Genomic DNA, 23,173 nt, shown 5'->3' on the forward strand with positions numbered 1-23,173 from the left:
ATTTTTTCATTCAGCCAGTGATAGTGGTCACCTGCTCTGTGTGTCAAGGGCTGTTCTAGGTGCTGGGGATTCCCTCATGTACTCAGTATCGTACATAGCATGTCATGTCATGTCAGGGCAACAAGAGCTCAGTGTTAACATAGAGCAGGGGAAGGTTACAGAGAGTGATAGGGCCTGCGGATTGTCTGAGGAAGTCTAATTGGAAGATGGTTTACTGGTTGATTTAATTAATAGTTGACTAACATTGAGGTTAAAGGTTTTAGTAATGAATCTTGTATTGGTTTCCTGTTGCCGCATAACAGATTACTCCCAACAATAAAGATCACCTCAACTTAAAGCAAGAATGCTCATTTGTTATCCTGTTTCTGCAGGACAAGAATTTAGGAATGGCTCAGCTGTGCCTTCTGACTTGGGGTGCTTTCATGAGGCTGCAGTCAGATGGTAGATGGGGTTGGAGTCATCCTGAAGGCTCCTTCACTTGCGGTCCAGGCTAGGAAAACTCAGATGGCGGGGGCTGCGCAGCTGGAGCTTCTGAGGCCTCCCTCTCTCTCCCCCCGCCTCCCTAGGTGGCCTCCCCAGCACGGTGGCTTCTGGACAACCGTACTTCTTAATGTGGTGGCTCAGGGCTCCAGAGACACATGTCCAGAGAAGGGGAGCCAAGCAGAAGCTCTGCTACCTTTCATGCGTGCCCCAGCCTCAGGCTACCAGTGCCACTTGTGCCCTGTTGGTCAGGATAGTTACAAAGATCCACCCAGGCTCCAGGGCAGGGAACAGAGACCCACATCTCAGTGGAGTGTCTTCATCACACTGTAGGAGCAGCATGTAGGATGGGATGGAAATAAGAGTCTGTCACAAATACAAAGCTTTTGTGGGAATGTGTGTTTGTTTGTTTTGTTTTAAATAATGTATGATCCTTGCCTGAAAAGTGAGAGCTTTGACCAGCTTAGATGTTCTAAAGCTTCCTTCCGACTCTAATATTCTCGGATTCTACTCTTATTACAGACATGGCAGGGAGGGAGTGTTGAGCTGACGACTGCCTAGCTTTTGTAGACATTTCTGGAGCACGTCAGCAGAGCCAGCTGGGGGTAGCATGACTGCTGGACTCTTCTTGCTGGCCTCAAACACCTTAGGACCTGGCACTTGAGTCACCCTTTGTGTTTCTATAGCTAATCTTCGGTGGAGGGATGGGGCAGAGGCAGGGGGGATAAAACGGTGATGAGACAAGGAGCTGTCTGTTGTCACAATGCTCGTGAATTGAGGAAGGTAGAAGAATCAGGGCAGGATCATACCTACCTACCTACCTCCCCCAATTCTCATTCTCATATTCTTTGGCCTTTGGAAGATTGGAAAGTAAAGGAACCAGGAAAAAGAGCTCTTTGGTATTATTCCTCCATGACAGCTGAATATTTGGAATCTGCTGTATTTGACCCTAGAGAGGACTTCTCTTAGAAATGGACAGGCTTGTATTTGGGCTTCTGTTCTGAGGACCATCAAATCTTTTGGGATGAGGGGGGGAAACGGGTCTTTTTTGCAAAACCTAGGATTTATTTAATGTTAAAGGTATCTTAGACCGATCTTCTGCATTTCCAGGTAAGACAGTTGATAAAACATATCATGCATTAACAGGGTCTCTTTCTGGAAAGAGTTTAGCCACCCTCCTGTCTCTGTGTAGGAGAGAGGCCACCTGCCTGACTGCAGCTCCCAGTGATGGAGAACTAGGCATCCACCGTTGAGGCTTTATGGATAGATGAGAGAAAGCCCGCCACTCCTCTTGCATACGGAAGCCCGGAGGAGGCCTAGTGACCTATACAAGGGTGTCGTTATTTGGTGGCAGAGCCATGCACTCCAAGCCAAGTGTTTCTGTGGGAAAAATTTTAACATGGACATACAGCATACAGTCTCTGGCACTTTTGCTTCAAAGAGCAAGTGTGTATATGTTTATACCTAAAATTTCCTTTAGAGGTTTTCTGTTTTTTTTTTTTTAAGACAGATAATACCCTTTAATTCCTCTGATACGTATAGATACAAGAGAAAGTTTTCTGCACCTGGATTCCAAGCAATTAATCCTATTTCGAAATCTCATCTCTCTACTTCTCCACCCTTCCTGATTAGCTATGGATTGGGGCAGGATATTTAATTTACCTAAACTTCCAGATTCTCCACCTGTAGCACGGACCCAGTGACACCTACGTTGGAGAGTGTATTGAGGAGCCTTGAGGAGGATGTGGTCTGGGACCCACCAGTATCCATGTTGCGACTGTGACGTCCTGAGACAATGGAAGATGTTACTCTGGATAGAAAGCGTAGGACAAGTCTGAGCTAGGGAAAATGTCAGGTCTCAGAGAGACTTGAGAACCATCAGTAAAAATGTGGTTATTATTTTATTTTATTTTAAAAATGTATTTATTTTTGGCTGCGTTGGGTCTTCGTTTCTGTGCGAGGGCTTTCTCTAGTCGTGGCGAGCGGGGGCCACTCCTCATCGCGGTACACGGGCCTCTCACTGCCGCAGCCTCTCCTGTTGTGGAGCACAGGCTCCAGACGTGCAGGCTCAGTAGTTGTGGCGAGCGGGCCTAGTTGCTCCGCGACATGTGGGACCCTCCCAGACCAGGGCTCGAACCCATGTCCCCTGCATTGGCAGGCAGACCCTCAACCACTGCGCCACCAGGGAAGCCCTGTGGTTATTATTTTAAATTGTGATCCTATTTGCTATTTTTAAACTATAACTAGTTGAATGGAACTTAACTATTAACTAGTTATTCTGGAATACTGCTAGTAAATTCAACGTGTACTTACAAAGTAGAGTCAACAAGAAATTAGGAGCGACATACCAGAAATCTCGGAGATGCCCACCACGGCTTGCTGGCCTGTCTCCTCTCAGACGCACTGCTTCCGCTGCTGTTTATTGAAAACGTCATGCTTTACTTGGGTCGTCCTTTCGTTGATGTGTTAAATATTTTAAATCAAAACCCAAATGATACTTTTCAAAGCAGTATCAATAGTGTATCTCTAGCCGGAAGCGTGTTTTCGATATGGGGTGATGGGAATCTGTAACAAACAGGATTATATGGATGAAATGCAATAGGTTCTCATCTGGTGGTTGCTCAGTGAGAGCCACTGTTGAATGAACAGGTAGGAGTCCTGGAATACAGATGTCTGGAAAGGCGTTTATTTCTTCTGCTTGGCATCAGTCTTCTCTTTTTTCTCCCTACCCCTCATTAACATAGGCCCACATTTAGGAAGCGTCTTCAGTTTTCTGCTGCTGCTGCTTCTCTACACCTTCAGAAGACCAGTGGACAATTCCTCTTACTCTCTGCCTGGCTTGTGGGCTTACACTTTTGTCTCTCCACTGGGGGCAACTGTGGTTTGCTTACTTGCAGATCTGCCTGTTCTTCAGTCCCCTGAGAAGCAGCAAGTCATTAACATAAAATTTTGTGCGGAAAACAGGGTAGAGCAGGAGCCATTTTCACAGTGGGACTCACTTTAATACCTGCAGTGTTTTCCAAACAGTTATGTAAGAGGACTGAGTAAGAATCGCTTTTCAGAAGTCCTGGTGAGTTTCTGACTGTGATACACTAGTTAAAATTCACCAGAGGGAGTTAATTTTGAAAGCTCTCAGCCAGGGGTTAATGCAGAGTTATCTTTTAGCCATTTTTGCAGCATTGCCCCTCTCCCCTGGCTCCTCTCCTCTTCTGTAGACACAGGTCATATCCAGCACTTGAGATGAGCAGCGTTGGGAGTTTCACGTGCACACGAGGGAGATAAGTGCACCTTAGTCTTTGGCCTCATCTACCCAGTACTCCTCTGGGTGCAATCCAATTTGATATTAAGAGTAATCTTTTTTGAGATAGGTAGGGCAGGTATTTTATGGCCAGTTTAAAAGATGAATAAACCGAGACAAGAATAAATTAAGTTTCGAGAATATGGCCTTTATTTGTCCATTCGTAGACCTTTGGGAAACACTTAAAATCTTGAAATGCAAACGCAGGCAGCAGGTGCCCATCGTAGCCCTGATCCACACACTCTCCTCAACTCCATTTTTAGCCTTCACCCCATCCCTGAAGTTCCCTGACTGTTTACATTTGTCAGTCTTGACCCTCCCACCCTGGTTCAAGGATTTGGTGACACGTGGTTAGTTTTCCCATCTGTAAAATGGAGATATTAGTAGCCCCTGCCTTGTAAGGTTATTGCGGTGCTTCAGTGAGTCAGTTGGTGTAGAGCCCCTAGGAGCGTGCCCGCCATGGGAGTGCTGCTCAGTGCTGGCTGCTTTTACTGTTGAATAGGTGGTGTCTCCCTGCCTTTCTTTCATCCCGACACAGGACAGTGAAGCTGCTGGCCCCAGGCCAACCCTGGTCCACCCCTGCCCCCCACCCGGTGGGAGACAGTCAGTGTCTGGGGCAGCCGGTGAGGCCGTCATCGCCCATGGGCACAGGGCTTGGGAGGCTCTGAGCTGGGGCAGGCTCAGCAATAATGAGCGGAACTTTTGAACTTGTTACTTTATCATAAGAGAGAATGTTATCGCATTTTCACCCAATTATGTTTATCCCTATTACGTATCTCCCGTTTCAAAAGTGGCTGTGTCTAAACAGCCATGTCAGAATTACTCTGTGGAACAGAGAAGCAGACCAGATCCTAGGACTTCTGAGTTTGAATCTCACATTCTTTCCATTCTACCAAAAATGAGAAATAGAGCTCTCCAGATTCTACTCAGACCCAAATTTAACAGCAAGTACTGTGTTCAGGTAACTCACTTTTTTTAAAGCCAAGAATTAAATGTTCTCTACCAGGAACTTATAGGTAGATAACTTCTGATGGTGACATGAAGCTTCAGCTCAATAATAGAAAACTATAGCAATGTGTCTAAAAACTGGGGAGTAATTATGTAACATGATTATCACTACAATGGCAATCATTTTACAGTGTATAAACGTATCAGATTAACATGTTGTGTACCTTGTAACACAGTGTTGTATGTCAAAATATATTTCAGTAGATAAAATCAAAATTGGAGCGCAATCACAAACTAAGTTGTAAAACAAAGCAAAGAACAGTCTCCTTGCCATTAATAAATCTGTATGTATATTTGGGTCTCATCTGGCTATGACGATTGAGAAATAGAAGAGGACTTGTCTTCTGCTCCCAAAAAACACACAGGTTGATTGAAAACAAAGAGCACCAGAGAAAACAGTGCCAACACCCGGGGAACCTCAGCTCACGGCTCTGAGAGTGGCCAGACTGCAAGCCTGCGGGGCGTAAGAAGCAGGGCTGCCCGGCACTCGGAGCAGCGGCCCAGCCACAGCTCCCGCCTCGGGAAGGAGCAGCCTTCTTTCTCCTGCACCCTTGGCATCTTAGCAGTCTAACGTCTATACACCATCAGGGACAGAACAGCTAAGGGACAGAGACATAATTCATGAGGCCTTGAATCTCAGCACTGGAAATGCTGAATTTCAGCTCAACTGCTAGAATGCTATTAAGAAACAGACCGCGTCTGTGAACTTTCGTTTAGAAGCTTCCAGTACCTGTCTGTCTGTGAGTCGGTAGTGTTAATTATGAAATTAAAGTCTTAAAAAAAGTCAGGGTCTTCATTTGCAGAGAGATGAATGAATTGAGGGAACGGAGACTACAGCCTCAGTAACCTATTTAACATACTGACCTATTCTAATCATTGACCACTCTGAGTGGGTCGGCTTTGTTTCGATTTTAAAGGCTACTCTACATTTCTGGTAAACCACAAGGTAAAGGCTGGTCTCTGAGAAGCAGATGTTTTGCCAGTTTGAGGCCTTGTGGCTTTCCATAGAGAAGTAACAGTACAGGCCACATGAAGCTTTTACTTCCTTTTTTTAAAAAAGTGGGGCCAGTGGTGCTTTGCACTTGATAGCATAGTCATTGATATACACTGACAGCAGTGGTTTGTGTTCACCATCAGATGTCAAATCCATATTTCTGGAAGTAGTTAGTTTGAAATGTCTGTGAGACAAGTGTTCCCAAATGGGCGTGGACCATAGATTTAGCCTTAGAAATAGTAGTGAGAATCTTGCATGGTATTTAGAGCCATGGGAGCAGTGGGCATCATATTGGGAGGGAGTTTGTGGGGAGCAGAAAACCTAGAACAAAGCCTTGGGGAGACTCAGAGGTGGAGGAGAGAATTAAGCCACCAGGTGATATGAGAAAAATCAGCAGAGTTCGGTGTCGTGGAGCCGGTAAGATCAACTTTGTTATCAAAGTTCAAAATGGACCCTTTGGCATTTAACAGTCTATTTCCACTGTGACCACCCTAGCCCAGGCTCTTGTCATCTCATGGTTTGTTTCATCTGTGTATCACAGACTTGGGAGCTCCAGCTGCCTAATGCTATAGGGAGGCAAGGTGGTGTAAGATACAATTCCTGTCTTTTCAGAGCTCATAGACACTATGAGTACATAAGGCCTTTTACAAATAAATAAATGCGAAGTGAATGGGGATGGGGACGGTCAGGGAAGTCTCATTTTGGGGTGGGAGGGATTTGAGCTTGAGTTTGAGGTGAACTGGAGGTAGGCTGTGGAGAGAAGTATTAAAGGTACCCCAGAGTCGGAAGTTCAGACAGAGGTGGTAGCATGGACCAGTTGGCATTACTGGACATCTGTTTGGAAAGGTAGGCCAGGACAGGATCCTGGTGCGCCTTGAATGCAGGGCTAAGGGTTAAACACCACCTGAAGAGGTCAAAGAGCTATTCTTAGGTAGGGCCTGGGGGCAAGATGGTGTAGGACTCATGATGAAATCCCTGGTTTTGAAAAGTTCCTCAGCGGAGGCTTGTAAATGGCTGGATGAGGGAGAGATGGGTTAGGAAGCTGGCTAGCAGGAAGGAAGGGTGAGGGTTTGGCCTGCGACTACTGCTGGAATGGGCGGGAAAGGAAGGCACTGAAAGACCTTTCTTAGGAAGAATACTGAAGGGTTGATTTGATTTGGAGGGGCAGATGGAAAGGGCAGAGTCGCAGATCATGGGACCATGGCTGAAATTGCTGACCTCCGTAGACTCTTGGCCCACTTCACCGAGACTGTGGCAGTAGTGCTGCAGGGCATGGATTTTGGAGCCCGGGTTTGAATTCTGCCTTGACCGCTGAGGAGTTGGGTGACCTTGGTCTGGTTACTTAACCCATGGTGCCTCAGCTTCCTTGTCAGTAAAATGGAGATAATAGCAGTACTTCCTTTTAGGTTGTGAGGACTTTGAGGCTCCTGACATATAGTAGGTACTTCATAACTGTTGAATGGATGCCGTTCAGAGGATTATAACAAGTGGAGGAATCAGGGTCTGAACTCACGTTTGCAGAACTCTCCCACATTACCCTGCTCTTCCAGGTTCAGCCTTTCTCAGGTGCTCCTTCACTGGGCCGGCCTCTCCCAGTGAACCTGTTGCATGTCCTCACACATGCGTGGCCCTGCCATTCCACCATCTGACTCACGCCAGAGCCCACCTCAGCTTTGTATAGACTCTCCCTGTCTGATTGCCACTTCCTATTCTCTGCCTCTGTCTTTCCTGGAGGGCCTTCCCACTCCTCCACACCTGCAGATGCTGTCTGCTCTTCTCGATCTGCTTCCGTGAAGGCATTCTGAACAACAGTCCATCCCTCTTCTCGGCTCCCTTGCAGCACTGGTGAGCTGCCCTTCACTACTTCATGCTTGGCCGACCTAAGTCTCAGATTGTTCTGTAATCACCTCACACACATTTATCTTACCTGCAAAAAATGAATCCGTTTTAATAAAGGTCCATGGCTACCTTTTTTGTTGTTGTTATTTTTAAAATTCCTCCCAGTGTTAGGTGCTCACTAAATACTTAACTTCTTAACGAGTAGATTAAGAAGCATTAATTCTGAAGGCTGAGGTTGGGCTCCGGTCATCCTCATCTCACACCTGGGCTCCCTCTCTAGCCTTTTTAACTGCATTGCAGCCAGTCTGTCCCTAGTGCACGCCAAGGGCCACACTGCCACCAGAGCAGTCTCTGGTGCCGTCTTTTCATGGAACGCTCTTGCTTACACTTCTCCGCTGGCCTACAGCTAGGAGCAGAACTCTTCAGCCTGGCCTGGAAGGTTCTTTGCAACCTGACCCTCTCCCCACCTCTTCAGTCTTACCTGCTGGGACTCCACTCCGTACACCCTGCCCTCCTCGCAGTTCCCAGGGTGATCTGTGTGCCCTTCCTGGCTGACCCCTCTGCCTGGAGCCCTGCTGAGCCCACCTGACAGGCTCATGCTCCCCCTTGTCTCGCCCCTACGACGGCAGCAGAGTAAGTTGCTTCCTCCTCCTGACCCCACCTCCCGCCCTTTGTTCCTCTGCTGCTTTTCGTTGGGGCCCAGAGATTGATCTGTTTACCCTGTTTGCCAGGCCTGCTCCTTGAGGGCAGGGCAAGTCTCGTTCCTCTCCACATCCCGGTGGAGATGTGAAGATGTGGAGGTGCTCTGCACGCAGCCCGGGATGCGTGCTGAGCATGTAAATGATACTTTTTTCAGGTAACGAGGGTCACTCTGCTTCAGACTAGAGCAGAGCTTGCTTCTTTCTTGTGCCTTGCCAGATTTTTCCTTTTGAACTATACGAATTATGTTGAAAACTGACAGTGATGAGTCATATCTTAGAAAGGGGTGAAATCTGAAAATGCAGAGCCTCCAGGAATGGAGTAGGAGGTTGCAGATCGGTCTTCCCGGCCAAGTCTGGCTCTTCACTGAATTCGCCCGGCTGGTCTCAACCGCGGGGAGTGGGAGGGACTCCCCTCCCGGTGGGCAGGTGATTTATTGGCTGGGAAGCTTCCGCGGTGATTTAGTTGTGAAACGGCGCCCTGCGAGGTGCCGGCTGAGGCCTGGGCCGGGCGGGAGCGGCCGCCCACAATCCCGGGCCGGAGGGACCTCGGGGGTCGTCGGGGCCAGCCCCCCCCCCGCTTCGCAGCCCGGGTGCGGCGGGCGTGCGCTGCTGACTCTGCCCGCCCGGGGGGAGGTCCGGAGACGGAGCAGCCCGGGGAGGGCCCCAGCCCGGAGCCAGCCCCGCGGGCGCCCTCCGCTCGCGCCCGCCGCGGCGGGGAGGAAGTTTCCGTGCTCCGCCGCCCGGGTCGACTCCCGCTGTTCGGAAGGAGGAAACCGAGGTACCGGGCCGGGGTCCCGCGCGGGGCCTCGGGGCGGAGGCCGCAGCCGGGCCGGCGGGCGGGCGGCGCGGCGATCCAGGCCGCCTTTTGCAGCCGCCCGCGGCCGCGCTGGGCTCTGCGCGCCGCTCCGGCCTCCTCCCCCGGCGGCGGCGGCGGCGGCGGCGGCGGCGGCGGCCGCCCCAGCCCCGCGCCCCGCGCCGCGCGGCCCCGCCGCGGTCACACGCCGAGCCGCCCGGCCGCCTCCGCCCTGCGCTTTGTGGAGCCGGAGCCCGAGCCCGAACCCGAGCGCGAGCCGAGTGACAGGCGCGGCCTCCCGCCACCCGGACCCTGAGTGCGGCCCGCGGCGGCCCCGCGTACCTGTGGCTGCCGGCGGTCGGCCGCGCGGGACCCGACTTCGCGGGCCGAGGTGGGGTCCGGGGATCCGGCAGTGGCCCCGCTGTGGCGGGGAGGGGCTGCCCAGGAGGAATGGGACAAAGTGAAAGTCCCCGGGCTGCCGAGGGAACGGGGACGGGGAGGGGCCGGGAAGGAGGAGGGGTGCTGGTGTTTGGGCGCCTGGTGCCCCGGGGCGGCTCTTGCGGCCGGCGTGGCGGGGCACGCAGGCCGGCCGGGGTTCGGGCCCGGTGGATTGCCGCGGTGCTGCTGCCGTCCTGGTGAATTCCCCGGACGAACGAAAGGCCTTTGAAGCCTCCAGGGTGCCCTTCTGGAGAAAAGTCTCCAGCTTTGCTCCCGTTCCCCTCTTCTGCTCGGCACTTTGGGAAGCTTCGTTCTCAGGTGGGGACCAGTTGTGCTGTTTTATTGATGGAAGCACGGAGCGTATGTGTTGTTTATACCTCCGTGGACCGATGCAGAGACCGGAGGCAGCGAAGGCACAGACGGCTGCTTGCCTCAGACACGGGACGTCCTCCTCAGCCTGTCCGAGTGCGGGACTGGGGATCTGACGGAGGCTGTCTGGGCGCGGGTCCCGGCTGTGCTGCTGAAATATTCCCCCAGCCGTGTCGACGTTCCCTAGCTCGGACTTCTTTGGGGTGGTTATTCTGCTGATTGCAGAGATCTTTGCTGACATCCTGTGTTGTTTTTGGCTTTTACATCCCATTTGTTGTTTCTTTTTATCACAGAAACGCTTCGTTAAGGGGCTCAGGCAGTACGGCAAGAACTTCTTCCGAATTCGAAAGGAGCTGCTTCCCAATAAGGAAACAGTGAGTACAATTGGACTTTATGTAACTTGATTTTTTCCTCTTCGCTCCTGCTGCTTCTCCGCACTTGATCTTGTGAAATGCTTTCCTTTAACCCTGTGTTGTGCTGGCCTCTAGGATTCTATTAATTTTACTTCCTTCACCTTTAGTTTTAGCTCAGGATTCTAGATGGTAAAGTGACTGATTATGCTTATCCCCAAGAAAGTGGATTTCAGAACAGAAGAGTCTTTGGCAAGAGAGGTTGGGGGGGGCCGGGGAGTCTGGGGTGTTGGGGAGTTAACATCTAATTTTAAATACAGTGGGTGAAATAGAAAATATCATTTATCGCTAGTTTGGATTTGGTTACTGACAAAAGTCATCAACAAACAATAGAGCTAAGAGGTTTGTAGCTCAATATACTTTAAATTCTCTGGGGACTTTTATTTTTTTTAATGTTGCTATGTTTTGAAGAGTAGTTGTACCTAATTTTCCAGCCCTAAAACTTTGCACTTTTTATTGGACAGATACACAAGGATCCCTGTAAGTTGCTTGAAATGAGGTTTTTAAAAATTCCTTTGATATTTCACAAAGCTGAGAATCAGGTCTGATGAACGCTCTTGTTAAACTTGGGGTAGGTGGGTTTGCTAAGGAGGCTTGGGAGTGAAGTTATGTAAAGAGAATGCTAGCAGGAGATTCATTCAGTGTTACCTGAATGTGCCTGTGGTTTCCTACAGGTGGTATTGGAGGAGGGTGGGGAAAGTCCTCCCTGCGGCTAGGCCAAGGAATAGGGGAGACGGGGGTGGGGTGGGGGGTGGGGGTGGAGGGGTGGAGTAGGCCAGCCACTTACCAGTGCCTGTGGCCCAGGTACTACAGAAGTGCACTTCGGGACTTGGGGGCGGGAGGCGAGTATTTAGACATCGAGTGCTGCTTCCCCACCGCAGGTTTTGGGAGTGGATGGAGGAGAATATCCATGAAGGATACCCATGACAAAAGCTGATGGATTGGTTTGGGTTTTGGTTTTCTAATTGGGTATTGGGTATTGTTTATTGATTTCCTCTTATTCAATTTTGGTTCTTTTATTCAGGTTTTTTTTTTTTTTAAACCGTTTCTGGACACGTTTTCTGTACAGCACCTTATAAACAGACCTCATAATAGGGGAGAAGCGTTCTGAGATTTCAAGTATAGCCTCATATAAATTGGTGGTTTGCATTAATCAATCATAGTTAGATTAAGTTTTCAGTATTTATTATACATGTAAATATGCTGAGATGGGTCATTTTGAGGATAGTTGAAAAAAAAAAGCTTGTTTATGGACATTAAACTAAAATATATTATCACTCTATATAATCAAGTGACTTTTTGCTCTTTCCAGAACAGAGTGGTAAGAGGTATTTAATGTGGAGCAATGAAAGAAATACTTTTTACGTTTTCTGAGGATTTCAGTTATTTGAAGTAAAAACTAAAAAGGCTTTACCCTGTAAAGTATAGGAATTTTGGTTTGGCCCAGTTGGAGTGAAAATGAGAGAGATCTTTGAGTAGATTTGAGCTGATGTGAGGGGCCAGATTATAACCTCTCAACTCAATTTTCTCTCGCCCTGTGCTCTGCTAAAAGTTGCAAAACATGAAGAATTTGATACAAGATATCCCTCTACAGTTATTTTATCTTTCTCTTTTAAAAAGTAAACTTAATAGCAAGATTAAGCACTGAATCTAAAATCTGGTGTCTAACATTTGGAAATGCCAGACGCTTTGCATTTTTATCTCCCCTGTGAAAAGGGATCTGAATAACCTTTAACCTAGGGAATGGTCTTCTAATCTGTTTTTCCTCTTGCTCTTGGTTGTCGATTATTCTTACTGATGATGTCTGACTCAGTAGTAGCCTCTTTTTTTGCCACACAGAAGTTCTCAGTACAGCAACCTTTTGAGCAGGTTCTCTGGTCTTTTCCAGGCGCCTCTTTCCTGAGACGCTTCCCCATCACTTCTCTGCATTCCCTGTTTCCCAGCCATGTGGCTCCAATCCTCCCATCTCCTCTGGCACCCATCGGTCTTCCTGTTTCCAGCCTCTTCCTCAGGGCACAGTCATTGGAGCTGATGGGAGAGTTGTTTGCAGCACTGGAGAATTTATTAGGGCTGAACATTGGCTAACTATTCCTAGTGTCCTGCTGTCTTTTGCATGGAATTGGAGGAGGTTGGTAGTAGGATAAATCTTAAGCATTCTAGTCAGCTGGGAGCGGCACTCATATTTTCCTTAGTTATCAACATGGCCAGGCTAATCATTCACAAGTCATACAGAGGGGAGGGCAAAGGTTATTTTTCATTTTTGCTGCAGAAGATGAGAAAATTTGTAGGTACCAGTGTTCTTGGTTCAAAACTTCCTAGGTAGAAATCTTCATACGGTCATGCCTTACACACACACACACACACACACACACACACACACACCCCTAGATACTTTCCGTATTGTCTTCTATTTACCGGAATTATTAACTCATTTCTTTGCTATTCTCAACCAACTTGAAACTTCAGAAGGGTGTCAGCATCCAGAAGAACACGCCTGATTGGGCATGGGTGTGGGGTCAGCAGACTGTGTTCTATTCTTGGCCTTACCAGTAACTATAGTACTTGATGATCTCTTTTAACTGGGAAGTCTTCTTTGAGCTGTTCATTGGCAAGTTCAGGTCAAATCCTGACAGGGTCTAGGAAATTATTTTCTCTAAAATGGTGTGTGTTTGCATGAGAATTTTATTGGTGTTAGAATCTTTATAAAATGTTTGTACATCGTTGGCTGTCGCTGTGCCTGAGACCAAAGTGATGGTTCTTCTCTCCTCTGCCACTTACCTGCCATAGGGCCTTAAGCGGATTATTCAGCCTCCTGTCCTTTAATGTCTGGGTCTGTACAATGGGGTGATCCTTCTACCCGTTAGAAATTTTTTTTAATTTTTAAATTAAATTTAATTTTTTTTATCGGAGTATAATTCTTTACAATGTGTTAGTTTCTGTTGTAGAACACAGTGAATCAGCTACATGTATACACATATCCCCTCCCGCTTGGGTCTCCCTCCCCCCCCTCCAGAATTGTTTTGAGAATTTAAATGAGATACCGTCTATATAAAGAGTGCATAAAAACACTTGAAAATGACTGTTCTTCTTATCTACCCTGAATACTATGTAAAGTAGCTAAATGCTATGAAAAGTACAGAATTATATTCTGCTTGTAAACATATTGAACCTATATAAAAAGAAATTACCTGTTTTTCATTAATCTGTCTTGCAGAAAACCCATTTAATTGAAAAACAGAGTGGGTGGAGGGCACTGCCTAGTCTAAAAGATGGAATTCCTCTGTCTTGAAGCTTTGTTGAGGAGACTTCCACGCTTACCAGGCCACTGGGTGCCGATGTACGTTCAGAGCTTCCTGGTAGGCACGGATACGGAGAGCTCTCCCAGCTCTTTTGGTTTCTGGTGTTTATTACTCAGGAGCTAAATCTGGCTTTTCTCTGAACACTGCTGCCCACTGAAGTGGGAATAGTGGCTGTGATTGTGGAAAACCAACTGTTTATAGAGGTTTAGTTGAGTGGGTATTACATGTTAACCTCATGTTACCCAAGAGAATAACTGCAAGTCAGATAGTTTAGTATCATAGTCGTGCAAATATCCTGTAGTTGATTGTCTTTCTCCCCGTTCTCCCTTCCTCTAGAACTATTTGCCTCCCGCAAATGCTTATAAGATGTATAATTAGTAGTAAAATACGGTAAAGAATTTTTGCTAAGCATCTCAGGTTCCCCTTGGCTGTATGCTTCTTCTCTCTCAAGACACTCTTTGGCCTAAACCACATCAGAATCTTGGGTATTAGTACATTTGTATAAATCACAGTGAGTGCCCCGTAGCTGAGCTTCTGAGAAAATGATGGGGAACAAGGCTTCTTGGGTTCTGCTTTAAGCACTGCCGCGTAATCTTTGGCTTGATGAATCACATGACCTTTGATGCTAAGGTAATTCCTGAAAAAACAGGAGACCTAATAGTGTTGAATCTTAATTACCAGGAGGGGAATCCATGTTACAAATAACACAAAATCATAGGTGTTCCAAAAATAATTTTTCCTTTGATTTTTACACATTGTAGTTTTCTTCAAAAACATGAGATGATTACTCAGGTGACAGTGACATATAGAATCTTCTTTCATGCTGAGAACATCTCTTTGTTGTTTGAACCAAAGACTTTTCCGTGTCTGACACTGGGGTGGTTGTCCCTTGAATCCTGGCTGGCCTTTGTGTAAAGCTCTGTCTGCTGGCGCTTGGACAGATCCAGCCAGCATTGCATCGTAGACAGGGAGCATGCACTTAGTGACCTGTCTCAGCGGCAACTAACCTTGGTGAGAAGACAATTTGATCCACCCCGACTTGATAGGGAGAAGAGGTGCCCCTAGAGGATTATTAGCCCCTGGATGCAGCAGGGGGACAGGCACACACTCTTGACTCTCTTTCTCATCTCTTAGTTTTATTTTTGAATACCTAGCCCAACAGAGATGAAGCTCGTGTTATTTGTAAACCCAGTTACTGGTGCCTTAATACTTACTATGCCAGAAATCCATTTTCACCCACTTCCCATTTTCAGAGCTAGTTAAACATGCCATATGGTTCAATTTTGTGTACCACTGAGCGCTGTAATGGTGGGATGTCTATAGAGAGAGCAAGGTGCCACCCGTGCCCTGCAGGGAGCTGGCATTGCAGCAGGGAAGATGAGCCATTTGCAGGCCTGCCATGTTTGCCAGTTTGTGCTTAGGGCCCTGGGAGAGGTCCGGGTCCCACAGAGTGAGCACAGAGCCTGGGGGTTTCTGGAAAGCTAATTGGAGGATGTGGTGTTTGAACTGAGCTTCGAAGGAAGGAAGGATATAGGCCATGGTTGGGAGGGTGGAAGGAAAGCGACTTTCCAGCTGTTGGAAATATCACGAGCAAAGGCATGGAGAGAGGAAATTGCAAAACGTGCCCGGCAAGTCCATGAGTGCGGTCGGAGAGAAGGCTGCACGAGCTGATGCAGTGGGATTTAGGCCAAGTTTATGGCTTGGAGGTAGACTTGGGGGGACCTTGCTCTCTCTCCAAAGAGTGCGTTTGGGGACCCATTGAAGTCTTTTGAGAAGAGAGGTGAGAGCATGGGAGGTGAGCATTCTTGAGCAGCACCAACTAGATGGAGACCAGAGAGGAGGTTCTTAATAGTCTAGTAGTAGGACAGAAAGTGGGGAATCGTCAGTGACTTGTGGGAATGGAAGTCTTTTATCTTGACTTTCTCTATTGAAAACGTGTCACTATTTTTTGGTTTCTTTTTGTTTTTTTGAATGGGACCGAGGGGCAGCTGTTTTTGATGTTTTGAGCTTTTTTAACCTTGGGTGATAGGATGAAAATATTGGAGATTTAAATTTTTGAGAAATAACATGAAAACCAACCACCTTTCTCAGCCATATTTTTGGGAACGAATTCTATTAAGTATATGCATAACTACTGAATGTTAGTTGTTCGTTTCTTCAGGCAAAATATCTTTTGCAGAGAGCATGTTCCCCCATCAAAGAATAACCACTATTGAGACAGGGCTTTAAGACCAGGTAATCAGGGACTTCCCTGGTGGTGCAGTGGTTAAGAATCCGATTGCCTGCCAATGCAGGGGACACGGGCTCGAGCTCTGGGCCGGGAAGATCCCACACGCCGCGGAGCAACTAAGCCCGTGCGCCTCAACTACTGAGCCTGCACTCTAGAGCCCACGAGCCACAACTACTGAAGCCTGTGCGCCTAGAGCCCGTGCTTCGCAACAGGAGAAGCCACCACGACAAGAAGCCCATGCAGCGCAACGAAGAGTAGCCCCCGCTCGCCGCAACCAGAGAAAGCCCGTGCACGACAACGAAGACCCAATGAATAATAAAATAAATATTCCCATTTTCAGAGCTAGTTAAACATGCCATATGGTTCAGTTTTAGAAAATTTTGTGTACCACTGAGCACTGTAATGGTGGGATGTCTATAAAGAGAAGCAAGGTGCCACCTGTGCCCCACAGGGAGCTGGCATTGCAGCAGGGAAGATGAGCCATTTTCAGGCCTGCCATGTTTGCCAGTCAAAAATAAAAATAAATAAATTTTAAAAAGATACTTAAAAAAAAGAGACCGAGTAATTGGGATTCTGTTAATAGTAAGAGGTTAAAAATGACTCTAGTATTTAATACTAGCGTTCAGCATGAAGCTTTATTTAACTTCAGGTTATAACCTTAGATAAACAAACTTTCTAGCCTCATTAATGCTTAATCTAACGTTACATAACAAAGTGTGAACTTCCTGAATCGGTTGATACTATTGAGGACACAAATGTGTTATAGCCACATAACATACTTGATTTTAAGCCAGAGACCTGGACTGCAAATGCTGTGTATTCTCACCGCTCTCAGTGTGGTCCTCAGACCAGCATTATCGTCATCACCTGGAGCTTGTTAAAATTGCAGCCTCTCAGCCTCCTGTCCATTCCTGTTGAAGCAGAATCTGCATTTTAATAAGCTCCCCAGGTGATTGGAATGCAGAGTAAAGTTCAGGAAGCCCTGCTGTTTACAACGATGAAGACTTGCAGATTCTTAATCCTATGTGTCACATTCATTCTTAAAATAATGTGTTTTTCATTCTGTTAAAGCTGTAAATTGTTTCACTATTAAATAGGGCTTGATTTTGCTTTTCGAAGGGTTACGGAGTATTTCAAACATATAGAAAAGTATCTGGGATTATTTTCATGATCAATAATAGAATTTCCCAATATGGCTTCCCTCTTCCTGTCTTCCATTTTGTCCTAGAAACACAATTGTAACTCATGTCATATTTCCTTTTATTTTTTTTGACCACACCATGCAGCTTGTGGGATCTTAGTTCCCTGACAAGGGATCGAACCGGGGCCAAAGGCAGTGAAAGCGTGGAAGCCTAACCACTGGACTGCCAGGGAATTCCCGATGTCTCACTTCATATAAAAACTGTTTTCCTCTTTTTCTTTTGACATGCAGCCAAAATATGTGAGTTAGGCTAGCCTAGACCCTACTGAAGTTTCTAATAGAAACTATTTTATTTAAAGGCTGAACTTCGCTTATTAATATGAAGTTTGCATATTTAATACTACAGTGTTTTTAAGTGTTTCTTTCACTGGAACCCCTATACATGAAGAAGAACTGTAAATATTTTGAGAGGTTGGCAAGAAGTGGGTACAAGGACTGACATGTGCCATGCCTCTTCCCTTAATAATTTGTCCTGGGGTAGATGCAGGTACAGTTGGGATTCTCCACTCAAAGCAGAAGTGATTACTCACAGAGACAGGCCCTGCATTTCGGCAGCAAGTGCTGTGATCCTATAGTTCTTCCCATTAAAATGGAGCAGAGCCTTGAGTCTATTCATTCTGAGAGTCTAAACTATGGTTATTTGACTGGGCAGTGGTCCAGTTTTTTGTTTTTGTTTTTGTTTTTTTTGTGGTACGTGGGCCTCTCACTGTTTTGGCCTCTCCCGTATGCGGAGCACAGGCTCCGCGGCATGTGGGATCCTCCCGGACCGGGGCACGAACCCGCGTCCCCTGCATCGGCAGGCGGACTCTCAACCACTGCGCCACCAGGGAAGCCCAGTGGTCCAGTTTTGACTAGGGTAATCTGAGAGAGAGTGGCTGATTCCCTTGTGTAAGTGAAGCAGTTAAGAAATTTGCATGTAAGAAACTTTTTTGCTGCTGATGTTGGGGGAAAAGGGAGGACTTTAAAAATTAGATGACTTTAAAATTTTTATTTATCTATTTTTAAAGAGTAATTATTTTAAACTTTTTTGGAATCAATTTTATGTGGCATCAGGTTAAACAAATTATATTGAAACTTCCAGAGAGTTAGATGACTTTTTAAACCAAGGGCCTTGGATATTTGCTGTTCTCAGTGTAAACATCTTAGGCCTGTCCTTGGTCTTATCCTACGTATTAGGACTGGTAGGAATGGCATGAGTGTGCTTTGATTACATGCGCTGTATTACTTGTAGAAACTGTACTCAAATGAAAAACCCCTTGGACTTCAGTGTTATTGAGCACAGTGCTGCTTGTAAGGATGGGTTATTTATTTGCTGTTGGCATTTGCCAACGTATATTTCTTATGATTTGGCTGGATCTTTGTTACCTGGTGACTTTTAAGATGGAGACATTTATGACTTTTAAGCCTAAACAGACTCACTCATTTTATTAGCTAGTAAAAGCAAATGGAAGGTTTGCAATGGTCTTTAAGAAGACTTGCAAGTTGTGATTATAGTCAGTGTGTTTATCTACTTGGAGCTCGTATTTTATATCGTAAGTAGATTTTTGTTTTTTAACCTTAATGAGATCCGTGAACCCATCCTAACTTTGAAAGTCCAGTTTGCTGATGCTTTAAAAAAATAAATCTAGTCTGTTAAAAACTGACATGAAAAATAAGTTTTAAAATGTATCTGAAGTCATAATTCTTGAATAATTGGTTCATTTTAATCTTACTTGAACTTATGCCCTTGAGTAATAGTTAGGAAAAATTAAGAATAAAAATTAATCGTACTGTTTTGAAACATGAAGCAAAGCATTCACCTCGGTCTCATTCACAGCTGCTCACCCGTGGTGGGAAGGACACCCCGCCCCATGAAAAATGTTTTCTGTTGTGCGTAATTTGAAAGCCATTCATTGTATTATGGAAATAGGAAAGGCAAGCCAGAGAAGCCTGTCTTGGGACACCAGAATTCCATTAAGCTCAGTTTTCTTTTTGAGATGTTTAATTTTTAAATTAACTTTCAATGGTAACAGCCTTTGTTATTTTTTTCACTTTGGAGATATAATTCTTCTGTTCAGATCCTTCTTCTGAATCCTCTAAATTGTGGCATCATAATTCTCAGGAATTGGCCTTTGAGGTGATCAAACCATCCTCGCAGTGGGCAAAATTGGGAGTGTTTGGGAAGAACTGTTCTGGGGAACGTTTGGTACCCAAGGCCTGTGCTCTGCGGGGCGCCTGGGATGCGTGAAAGGGGGCTTGCCCTCCTGCAGCTCACAGCCTGGTGAAGGGGCGGTGGCTTTGTGCTCTTCCCTGGAAGATGCCTGAGTTGCAGTCACTGAGGCTATCCTGAGCTCAGGTGTAGGGGTCCTGCTTCGGTTGTGCGTCTGTGAAAGCCACGCGAGCCTCTTTCTCTGTGGACTGGTGGCCATTACACAAAGAGCCCAACTTCTCTCAGTGGAACTGTGTTTTGTTCTGCCCTTTAAAAATTAATATTTTGTTTTAGTCTTGGACTGTAGACTCTGCTTCCCTTTTTCTTTGATGCATTTCTTTTCTGCACATTTACATGCATCTATGTATGTATATGGAATACATATATGAGGTTCTGGGCAGAAACCTTATTTTAATACCTCTTTATATCACCTTTAGTGCCCTATAATAGGCCCTGACTTAATATTTGTTCAAAATGAAGTGTGTGTGTTCACACATGTGTGAATGATGGGATAGAAATACATTGTGTGTGTATATATGTCTTAAAAGATTAAAACTCAACGTTTTAAAGGACCAGTTGAAGCCTGGCCATCCCAGGCCTTACACCATGTAGTGGACAGGAATCCTTGTTAACTCGTGTCCCCAGATAGTAAGACTGTGACTCTGGGTTCACTGTGCACATTGGACTTTCCGGTTCTGTTCATCATGGGCAGTAAATCAGCTCTACTGTTTGCACAGCAATTCCGTTTTCTAGATTATTTATAAGATTGAAACCCATTGTTTATTTTTCTCAGCAGGTTTATTGAGTGAGTCAAGAATAAAATATTGTCTTAAGCAGTAGAGCAAGCCATTAGCCAATTGCAGCCTCAAAATGGTCACTAGAGTGTGCATGTGTGTGCGCGCGCGTGTGTGTGTGTCTGCTGGAGGTGAGAGCCAAGTGAGGGTGGGGGAGGTTCAGTGTTGCCAGCTTTGCAAGGTTCCTGTGACTCTTTATGGATTTTTTTTCCTTTTAGTCAGTTAGTGAGTCACCATCATATGCTATTTTATTATCTTGAAAACAGTCTGGAATTTTTATTCTGTGTCTTTGCTGTGTGAGTGAAACACCACTGGGGATGTTCTGAACAATATTAAGCTAAAGTTTTTCCTATAATGTTTGGTTATGTGTTTTCAGCTGAGCTGTTGTCTTTTTGTTCCCATGTGCAGGAGTTGGATTTTTCTTGAGTTTGGCAAGAACTGGTGACTTTCATGTATTTGATTATTTTAGAGGGCTGGAAACAGCATAGGTCCAATGCCTCTGGGATTTGGTGATTATTGATTTAGGCATATGCCTCCTGAGATCAGAACCTGGTTCATTTTCCCACAAATGCTCTGCTTGGGAAATGTGTTAATGAGGTACATTGTATGAGTCACCTTTGCGGCTTAAGTTGTCAAGGGAGGTGTTTTAAGTTTTGGAGGGAAAATCTGGATTTGTGGAGTAACTGAATTCAGAAGGAAATCGGCCCGGTGAATCTGTATACATGGCCAGCAGAGAGTAAAGCAAGTAGCAAGTGAACTGGGTAAACTCTGTACACATTCTGCAGAGAGTGGGATAAAAAGCAAGGTAAAGCTTTTTTTGGGCTGGGGGCGGGTGGCGCACAGTGTGGCTTGTGGGATCTTAGTTCCCTATCATGTGACTCAGGAGAAAAGTCCATGTGTTCCTCTGTACCATATTCCGTCTACCAGATGTTTAGGCAGAATAATACAGTGAAAGGACAGAATGCTTCTTATATAGTCATTTTGTAGTCATATTAAAATGTGCAAGTTTAAAATTAAGAATATGCACCCATTTGTCCAGTATATTTGTCTTAGACTCAGACTAAAGCATACTGTTTTCTTTTGTACTATATTCTGCTCTAATCACTAATTTCCCAAATGCTAAATTGTCTACGAATACTCAACATTGTTATACAATTTTTTTGGAAATCAGTGACTTCTGATATCTAGATAGCAAGAATATAAACAGTTTGTGGTTTATTCTTCATACCAGTTGATCAGCCAGCGCTGCCAGTTCACTGAGTATCCGGAGAAGATGAGGGTTGGGTGGGCCTCTGCTCCCTCGGGGGCTGCTCCCACTGTTTCGTTACCGCAGTGTGGGTTGGCGTGAACCCAAGTGCTAACCTGTGCGGTGTGGGCCATGAATGGGGCCTCCTGGAAGATGTGCTGATGATCAGGGCTGGAAGCTGTTTGAAGAATAGGTTTTTTAAATGTTAAAACTTGTTTGAAATGTCTTGCCAGAGAAAATTCTTGAAGTATCCTTGTCTATTGAGGAATTTTCAAAATACCCGAGTTCCTCTGCAGCATCCGTACAGAATGTGCTCTGCTGCTTCTGAGAACCTGGTAACAGTGAACCCATTAAATGTGACCTGGTGGTTTTGGACAGTTGTATTGTTTGAAATGCCCTCCTTTTACTGAGCCGGCATTGGAATCACTTCTTCTTCTGTAGGTCGTCCTGGTAGAGAGAATTGTTGCTGCGACCCTCCCTCTCAGAGGGCTCTCAGATAAGTCAGGGTAGGTGGCACGTTCCCTGCCTGGGCTTCTGGCTTCAGGCTGCGCAAGCACACGTCCGCCCCACACCTTGGGTGGGTCAGCTTCTGGAGCAGAGGGGCTGCCCCCCTCCTCCCCCATCCCCTCCCCCTCTTCACCCGTCCCCTCCCCCTCCTCCCCTGGGCCACTCCCTCTCCTCCCTGGGCCCCTCCTTCTCACCCCGCAGGCAGGCACAGGAGCTCATTGCTTGGCATGCTTCCTAGAGTAACAAAATCACACTGCAGGCTTTGTTTGTTCTGTCGAGTTTAGCACGTCTTGAGGGTAGCATCTTTACCCCAGGTCTCATTTCCCACAATGAGAAGGTGTTAACGTTAGGATTTAGTAAAGGACGTTACCCGGTACAGCAGTGCATACTCAGACTAACCGTCAGTGAGGCCATTTGAACACCCAGAGTGGACTTAAGCACTTAAATCTTACTGAGCAGAGATTTCCAGTAACAAACCACAGCATAATCATGCATGAAGCAGTAGGCTTCTTTCTCTCTTGTGGGAAAGACCATTAGCTTTAGTCACAGCCCCAGACCCTCCCCAGGAACCTGTTGGCGCTGATCATCTTGGCACCAAACCTGCCCCTCAAGCCCATTCCTACATGTTTTGGTAAACTACGGCTGGAGATCAGATAGCAGTCCTTTAGCAGACAAATGCCTTTATCTGTCTGCGGCTTTTGTTCCAGCCTGCGGTTGCATGTAAAGCTGGAGTTCTCCTCCCCTCCCTCCAGGGAAAAAAGCCTGGAAAGGGGCTGTTGACGCATTAAACTGCCGGCCCTGGATTTCAAGGTGAACCATTGCTCTGGTGCATGCTGTCCGTTCTCCAGGTTGGACTTGCTGCCTTTCACTGGGCCTTTCTCGTCCCCAGACCCCTTCCTCCTCCTTCCAGGTTGGTAGGGAGAGCACCCCAGCAGTGTGGTTCATGGTGGGTGCACCCTGACCAAAGGGTGGCAGCCTCACCTGTTGTAGTAAACTAATCCAGTCTGAGTAGGAAGTCTAGCATTTCGTTCTGTTTACCGGTGCTGCATAACAAGAGGGCAAGGTCACAAGGTCTGTCACTCAGCTTCACAGCCGCCGTCTTGGATAAACACAGATCCTTAGGTGTCGGGTTGACCATTTCCTGTTCTCAGATGCTGTCCTCCCTCTGCTGCTTTGGTGATGCTTCTTTAAGAAGTTTATGCGGCTCGTTGCTGAAGATGACATGGTCTCTTTCCCCAGGCCTTCAGCTGTGTATGTTGCACAGGGAAAACTAGAGAACTCCCTCTGGCTGTGGGAAAATTATTTCAGTTCTTAGACAGGGATGGCCAGGAATAGATGTGATAGAAATTCCTCTGCCTCACATCCCACCCCTAAAATA

General features: G+C 46.4%; 1 protein-coding gene across 1 annotated transcript in view; it reads left to right on the forward strand.

Moving 5' to 3' along the window:
• Positions 1-23,173, forward strand: part of RERE (arginine-glutamic acid dipeptide repeats) — a 426,659-nt gene that overhangs the window by 356,017 nt on the left and 47,469 nt on the right. Inside the window, exon 12 of the mRNA XM_082865410.1 lies at positions 10,214-10,294. Within this exon, the coding sequence (XP_082721536.1) occupies positions 10,214-10,294 (81 nt within the window). The remainder of the gene's footprint in view (positions 1-10,213; positions 10,295-23,173) is intronic.

This window comes from Leucopleurus acutus, assembly GCF_964270905.1.
Source record: "Leucopleurus acutus genome assembly, chromosome: 2".
Classification (NCBI taxonomy): domain Eukaryota; kingdom Metazoa; phylum Chordata; class Mammalia; order Artiodactyla; family Delphinidae; genus Leucopleurus; species Leucopleurus acutus.